General features: G+C 33.6%; 1 protein-coding gene across 2 annotated transcripts in view; it reads left to right on the forward strand.

Moving 5' to 3' along the window:
* The window catches only part of FPGT (fucose-1-phosphate guanylyltransferase), a 9,012-nt gene extending 1,196 nt beyond the window's left edge, over positions 1–7,816 (forward strand). The window contains exons 2-5 of one of the 2 annotated variants that reach the window (XM_011936920.1): positions 515–682; positions 2,164–2,256; positions 4,938–5,003; positions 5,766–7,816. In XM_011936920.1, the coding sequence (XP_011792310.1) occupies positions 515–682; positions 2,164–2,256; positions 4,938–5,003; positions 5,766–6,379 (941 nt within the window). In that variant the 3' untranslated portion in view covers positions 6,380–7,816. Of the gene's footprint in view, positions 1–514; positions 683–2,163; positions 2,257–4,937 lie in introns of both variants that reach the window. The other variant, XM_011936919.1, reaches the window with a different exon arrangement.
* Positions 7,817–8,322: the final 506 nt, after the last annotated feature.

Below are 8,322 nucleotides of genomic sequence, written 5' to 3' on the forward strand. Positions count from 1 at the left end.
ATTGCCTGACCTCGTGATCTGCCAGTCTCAGCCTCCCAAAGTGCTGCGATTACAGGTGTGAGCCACCGCGCCCGGCCTGGGTTGTGTCTGTCTCAGTCACCTAACACTAAATGTCCCTGATACGTAAGAATTGATTTGCAACGCTGGAGATTTGTTTGTCTCCTCTTCTTATTGAAGAATTGAGGCAATAGTCTTTGGCAAGTTAAAAGTCGCTCTCTTAATCAAGAAACATTATATCGTTCAGCATTTATAATTAAATTGGATTGTAGACCATAAAAGGAGGGAGTGATCTAAAAGAGAGAAAAAAAAGGAACTTGTGAGCAGTCCTCATTGTAACTATTTTGAATCATACTAATGCACCACTGATTATTCCCTAACTCTCAAAAGCCAAAGATACATTTTGGAAGATGGTAATAGATGTTATCTTCTTTTTCTTCTTTCTAAGTAGGCAAACCTATGGCAACTAGAAAATTCTGATAATTTTTATTGTCATTTGCTTGCCTTTTCCAAATAGGCAAACTGGTAGCACCTGGAGAATTCTGGGACATAGTTGCAATAACAGCGGCTGATGAAAAACAGGAACTTGCTTACAACCAACAGCTGTCAGAAAAGCTGAAAAGAAAGGAGTTACCCCTTGGAGTTCAGTATCACGTTTTTGTAGATCCTGATGGAGCCAAAATTGGTATGCGCTTTATGATCAGATTTATAATATAGGTCCTAAGCGGAATAATCATTGAAGAAAAGCTTTTCTGTGACTTACAGTGTATAAACTGCATATCTCTACCCACAGCTTTATAAACTTTAAAATTTGAACATAAATTCACTTTTTTTAGAAAGATAAAAGGAATAGCAACTGTTCTTACCCATTATGACTTACCTTGAAAAACTTCCAGAATGTTACTTAAAAGATAATTTTATTAGTTTTTATGAAATTTACACTACTCAGATAGGAATACTTCTTTGGACCTTATCAGTAGAGCTTTTAAGGTCCTCTCCACTCCAAAGTTCCTCCAGCAGTTTACATGAAGAAAGCAAAGTAGTGGGAAAAAATACTCTTGGCCTTTTGAGGATATAATGCAAAAGAACACTGTCACATGGCTTAAATATCATAATACACATATTTGAAAGCCCTAGTTTAGGTCAACTTTGCCCTTTGACCTTCCATTGCAGATAGAAATAAATGCTGGTTTTCTGAAGGCTATTTTCTATGTGATACTTAAAGTTGAAGCCTCTTGATACCAGAGATAGGATATCTGTAAATGACATTAGCATTATTCTAATTAGCCAATGTTATTTTAATCCTTACGACTATGAGGTCAGTACTCTTATTATTTCTTTTTTTTTTTTTTTTTTTTGAAATGGAGTCTTGCTCTGTTGCCCAAACTGGAGTGCGGTGGCGCGATCTTGGCTCACTGCAAGCTCCGCCTCCTAGGTTCACACCATTCTCCTGCCTCAGCCTCCCAAGTAGCTGGGACTACAGGCGGCTGCCACCACGACCGGCTAGTTTTTTTTTGTTTGTTTTTTTCAGTAGAGACGACGGGGTTTCACCGTGTTAACCAGGATGGTCTCAATCCCCTAACCTCAGCATCCGCCCGCCTCGGCCTCCCAAAGTGCTGGGATTACAGGCATGATATTATTTCCGTAGATGAGAATCTGAGGTACTGAGAGTTAAATAACTGGCCCAAGATAACTAGTGTGGTAGTTATATTTAAGACTTTTTTTTTTGGAATTCAAATTCTAAAAATCTTTTTTTCTAAAGGAACTCTTAACTTGTGTTGTTGATTGTGTCATTTGGGAGAATTATTTAAATGGGCTTTGTGATTTGTAACTCTGTATGAATGCTTATGTTTATCAGTCTTCTAATGTTACAGATTGTGTAATTTATTATTTCTTCTTTCTTATAATTACTATTTTGGGGAAAATATTACCTCATCATTTATTACTGAGGGTTGTGGTCTGGGTTTCATTGCTAATTTATTGATTGGTTGTTTGCTATGAGACGTTTTTAATTTTGTTCTATTGCCAATACCTTTGGTGTCCATCTATTTAATTATTCCTGAAAGGCAAATCCTCAAGGTTATATAACACCTAAATTTACCATCATGACAAAGTTTTAGTAGGTTTCTATTAAATAAATTGTGTATTTTAAACTTTGTTTTTAAGGAAATGGAGGATCAACACTTTGTGCCCTTCAACGTTTGGAAAAGCTATATGGAGATAAATGGAATTCTTTTACCATCCTATTGATTCACTCTGGTAATGTTATACTTTACTAATTTACATTTTCTTTTTAGTCTTTCACCTTCAATACTTTAGAGACTTTTTTCTGTCTTGCAAACACTTTCCTTCTTTTTAAAAAAAATCTTTGAAGTTATTCTGCTTTGAAAACAAATATTTCATGATTTTCATGATTTTTTTTTAGGTTGTAAGTAGTATAGTGGTTTTCACAAATTTTACTCGTAAAATTGTAGATCACATATATCGTCAACCTTTTATGAATATTGTTTTCTTTTGGATATGTATATAGAAAATTATTTTCCTAAGACAACTCATTCAAATATGAATAGTTCCCAGGAGTGCTTTAGTGGGGATTTTTCTTTTAAATTTAATTTACATTTTAAGTTCCAGGGTACATGTGCAGGTTTGTTGCATAGGTAAACGTGTGCCATGGTTGTTTGCTGCACCTATCAACCCATCACCTAGGTATTAAGCCAGTATGCATTAGCTATTTTACCTAATGCTCTTTCTTCCTTAATGGGGATTCTTGCTTTGAGGGAAGGCTGGTTTAACACTGTCATTACTACACTTTTGCCAGTACTTGTTATCTTGCATTTTTGTGTGATTATTGGTAGCCAGAGGCCACAATGCTTAAAAATAAAAGGAAAATGTGACAATATACGGAGTGAACAAGTAAATATGTAAGAGAGAAATCACACACGTAAAATAAGACATTTTAAAACAGAAAAGTAGGAAGGACATAGCCTCATAATAAAGAAACCTTTTAAATTGAATACATTTAGTTGTGCGAAAATTTTGGTTACATGAAAACCTTTGTTGTTTTTCTCTGTATATTAAGGGATTAATGAAAACTGTCATGAACCGACACCTGTCCAGGGACAGGTATTTTAGAGTTGTTTCTCTACATGGCTTCCAAAGCACTTTCTCATTCTTATGATTTACATACAAAACAATGATTCTTTGTAAAGATGATGTCAAAGTAAAGCATCCAAGTTCTGGTTTGAAGACTAAAAACGTGTAAAAAAAATCTAATTTACAATTTTATTTAATAAAATAATTATTATCAGTTTAGTAAAAATTAAATTAGATACCAGGAAATGCATAGATTTTTTTTTTATTTTTGCTTTTGGAAATAGATAATTCTTAGTACTAAACTTTACTATTGACTGGTCTTTGAAAAAAGAAGAAATAGAAAGTTATTAGCTCCTTTTTGTGGAACAATATACTGTGTGCTGCCAAGTGCTTTACATGTATTGTTGATCTTCAGTAATAAATTAACCTTAGCTTACTATAACATTTTTACTTTATAAACTTCTTAATTTTTTTAACTTTTTGACTCTATTGTAATAACACTCAACTTACAAACACTGTACAGCCGTACAAAAATATTTTCTTTATATCATTAGGGTTTATTCCGTTGTTTTTATTTTTACCTTTTAAACTTTTTGGTTAGAAATGATGACACAGAAACAGTGTAGGCTTCGGCCCACACTGGGTCAGGATCATCAGTATCACTGTCTTCTACCTCTGTAGTCCTACTAGAGTTCAGGAGCTGTCATCTCCTATAACAATGCTGCTTTCTGAAATACCTGCTGAAGGACCTGCCAGAGGCCATTGTATGCTTAACTTTTTTTTGTATATATCATATGAATTTATTCTAAAATAACAATGAAAAGTCTAGTAGAGTAAACACAAAAACCAGTAAAATAGTCATTTATTACCAAGTATTGTATTCTATACATAATTGTATGTTCTATAGTTTAGTAAACTGGCAGCACAGTAGGTTTGTTTATACCAGCATCACCACAAACACTTGAGTGGTGCATTATGCTAGGATTTTACAATAGCTCCAACATCACTAGGTGACAGGAATTTTTCAGCTCCATTATAATCTTATGGGACAACCTATATATATGCTGTCCATCTTTGAGCGAAATGTTATAAAGAAGCAAATGACTGTATTTTAGCATTAGTATATTAGTTTTCTATAATTTTATTTTCTGTGAAGTAGATTCTTAATTAGAAGTCTAAACCTGGTTGAAATTTGTTGTTTAAAATGTAGATACAATCTGGGCACAGTGACTCACGCCTGTAATCCCAGTACTTTGGGAGGCTGAGGCGGGTGGATCACCTGAGGTCAGGAGTTTGAGACCAGCCTGGCCAACATGGTGAAACTTCGTCTCTACTAAAAAATAGAAAAATTAGCCAGGCATGGTGGCAGGCGCCTGTAATCCCAGCTACTCGGGAGGCTGAGACAGGAGAATCACTTGAACCTGGGACACAGAGGTTGCGGTGAGCCAAGATCGCGCCACTGCTCTCCAGCCTGGGTGACAGAGTAAGACTTCATCTCAGAAAAAAAAAAAAAAAATGTAGATACAACATCATGTTTTGGGCCATGGTCCTTCTTGTTTGTTATACATGTAATTCAAAACATTTCACAGATTCTACGGTATACTTAAATTTTTTCCTGACCTATAGTTTTTAAAATTGTGGTATATCAAATGGCAACAAGAGAATTTCTCTTTGAATTTGTAATCTGGATTTCATTATTCTTTCCTGATTTACAGTAACACATGGTATATATTAAATATCTTTAAATATATTTTGATTTGTAACTTACAGGTTATTAAACCCTGGGTTTTGAAAAGTTTATAAACAATACTACATTTTTAAATGGTTATTTTGTTTTAATTTTATAGGTGGCTACAGTCAACGACTTCCAAATGCAAGTGCTCTGGGAAAAATTTTCACTGCTTTACCTCTTGGTAACCCCATTTATCAGATGCTAGAATTAAAACTAGCCATGTACATTGATTTCCCCTTACATATGAATCCTGGAATTTTGGTTACCTGTGCAGATGATATTGAACTTTATAGTATTGGAGAATTTGAGTTTATTAGGTTTGACAAACCTGGCTTTACCGCTTTAGCTCATCCTTCTAGTTTGACAATAGGTACCACACATGGAGTATTTGTCTTAGATCCTTTTGATGATTTAAAACATAGAGACCTTGAATACAGATCTTGCCATCGTTTCCTTCATAAGCCCAGCATAGAAAAGATGTATCAATTTAATGCTGTGTGTAGACCTGGAATTTTTTGTCAACAGGACTTTGCTGGGGGTGACATGGCCGATCTTAAAGTAGACTCTGACTATGTCTACACAGATAGCCTATTTTATATGGATCATATATCAGCAAAAATGTTACTGGCTTTTTATGAAAAAATAGGCACACTGAGCTGTGAAATAGATGCCTATGGTGACTTTCTGCAGGCTTTAGGACCTGGAGCAACTGTGGAGTACACCAGAAACACATCAAATGTCGTGAAAGAAGGGTCAGAGTTGGTAGAAATGAGGCAGAGAATATTTCATCTTCTTAAAGGAACATCACTAAATGTTATTGTTCTTAATAACTCCAAATTTTATCACATTGGAACAACCAAAGAATATTTGTTTTACTTTACCTCAGATAACAGTTTAAAGTCAGAGCTCGGCTTACAGTCCATAACTTTTAGTATCTTTCCAGATATACCAGAATGCTCTTGCAAAACATCCTGTATCATTCAAAGCATACTGGATTCAAGATGTTCTATAGCACCTGGCTCAGTTGTGGAGTATTCTAGATTGGGGCCTGATGTTTCAGTTGGGGAAAACTGCATTATTAGTGGTTCTTATATCCCAACAAAAGCTGCCCTCCCTGCACATTCTTTTGTGTGTTCCTTAAGTTTAAAGATGAATAGATGCTTAAAGTATTCAACTATGGCATTTGGAGTGCAAGACAACTTGAAAAAGAGTGTGAAAACATTGTCAGATATAAAGTTACTTCAATTCTTTGGAGTCTGTTTCCTGTCATGCTTAGAGGTTTGGAATCTTAAAGTTACAGAGGAACTGTTCTCTGGTAACAAGACGTGTCTGAGTTTGTGGACTGCACGCATTTTCCCAGTTTGTTCTTCTTTGAGTGATTCAGTTACAACATCCCTAAAGATGTTAAATGCTGTTAAGAATAAGTCAGCATTCAGCCTGAATAGCTATAAGTTGTTGTCCGTTGAAGAAATGCTTATCTACAAAGATGTAGAAGACATGATAACTTACAGGGAACAAATTTTTCTAGAAATCAGTTTAAAAAGCGATTTGATTTAGAGACATTTTAAATATTGTACACTTTGCATTTTTGAGTAACATTCCAGAGATAGGTATTTTCTGTAGGCTGTTTGTTTCACTGAACTCAATTAATGAAAATTGTATTAATGTAATTCCTGTAGCATAATAATAATAGCACAAAAGTACATATAAATCATTTTGAAGAAAAATATTTCAAGACTAAGTTGAGAAAATAGATATTTTTTGGATGTATATCAGTATTTTAGTTTTTAATAATGATTGATTTGTGGAGCATTGTTTTTTCACATAATTAGTTTTAAAGATAATTTTCTAAGCATATCTTTAGAATTTTTCCATCTTTTTTGAGGCTTTTGATCCAGTAAAGTTCTAAGTATTCACTGGCACTTCTCTCCTCAACTGTAATTCTATTTTGAATAATAAAACTGGCATACTGTAAGATGTTCATAGTAGTGTAGGAATACTGTAGAAATACTTTTTCAGAAACAAATCCATAGCTGACACATTCACTCAGTGCCCAATATATTGTGATTATTTTAGTTGATAAATAACTAGATACAAAGACCTCTGAAATTGATAATAACATTCATATCATTAATTTTATCAAAATGAAACTAAAAGTACATATGTATTGTACACTTGAACATGTGTTTGTGTATATTTAAATTTTTCCTTTATGTTCCATTCCATAGGAAAACACACACATGCGTACAAAACTCAGTTATCTGTGGGGAAAGTCGTAGTAATAATTGAAATTCATCAATAATCATATAATTTCACTATAGACTTTACTTGTATTATCTCCTGTCAGTCCTTCTAACAAAACTGAAATTACCAAATGAACTGAATTTACTTTTCATCTTATTTTTTGTCCACACACTGGTGATGCTGAGAAACAATAATTGGTCCAAATGCAGACATCAAGAAGCAGGCAGGAGAATGGAAAAACTTAGATAATACACAGATGATAAAGTTTCAAGAAAATAAAAATTGGCTGGGATCTCAAGTTATGTATTTCTATGTTGGTATAAGCATATAAGTGAAAAGTCTTCATACTAAAGTGTAATAGAGAAAAGATTTGTCAGTGTGTGTTTTTTTTTAATGAAATAACTAGTCTGTGCTACTTTATGTCAATGTAAAAATTGGTAAACTAGAAGTAACTTGTCCACAACCCTCAGTTATGATACTTGTGTGTGCGGTTTTTTTTTTTCCAAAGTTTTTCCCAAGGATAAGATACAAATAAATGGTAGCTATTGTTTAAAAATGATTGATTTACTTGCAGATTTTTCAGAGGATGTTATGTGTTTGTCATTCACTAAATGTTCAGATTGTATTCAGAATGTTCACAATTGTAGTTTTACCAAATCTGAAGTGCTATCAATTATAAGAATCACCATTATTTTATGTTCCATTAAGAAAAACACAATAAAACATGACACAATGCTTTGTTACTTGAAATTTTCATATTTATTGGAGATCTCTTTCAGTTGTTTTTAAATACAGATTTTTATTTAACCCTCTTGCATATACATATCAAACAACAAAAAAGTGAAATACTGAATAAATGTACATATAAAATAACAAAAAAGTAAAATATTAAGATATCAGCAAGAAATTTCTACAGCTTCACATTCAAACTCTTCAGCACTTTCAGAGCTATTGATATGCATACGTCCACCTAGTACCTTCTGTGCTTTCAGAGTTATTGGTAAGGCTGTATTTCCTGAGTGCTCTTACCACACTTATGTCTGGATTTTTTTTTTTTTTACCTAACTGCAGACCCACACTCCTGCAAGTTTTGATACCCTTCTGTTTGACAAAACTCAGTTTCACTTTTGCTTCAGTTTAATCACAGGTTTTTAGAAGATCGGACCTGTGATTGATTTGTCACAAATTGATGTCATATTAACATGTTAATATGAAAATTATTGTTTAGTAAACCAGAAGTGAACATCTGAAGCCCT

Source organism: Colobus angolensis, unplaced genomic scaffold (genome assembly GCF_000951035.1).
Source record: "Colobus angolensis palliatus isolate OR3802 unplaced genomic scaffold, Cang.pa_1.0 Scaffold158, whole genome shotgun sequence".
Lineage (NCBI taxonomy): Eukaryota > Metazoa > Chordata > Mammalia > Primates > Cercopithecidae > Colobus > Colobus angolensis.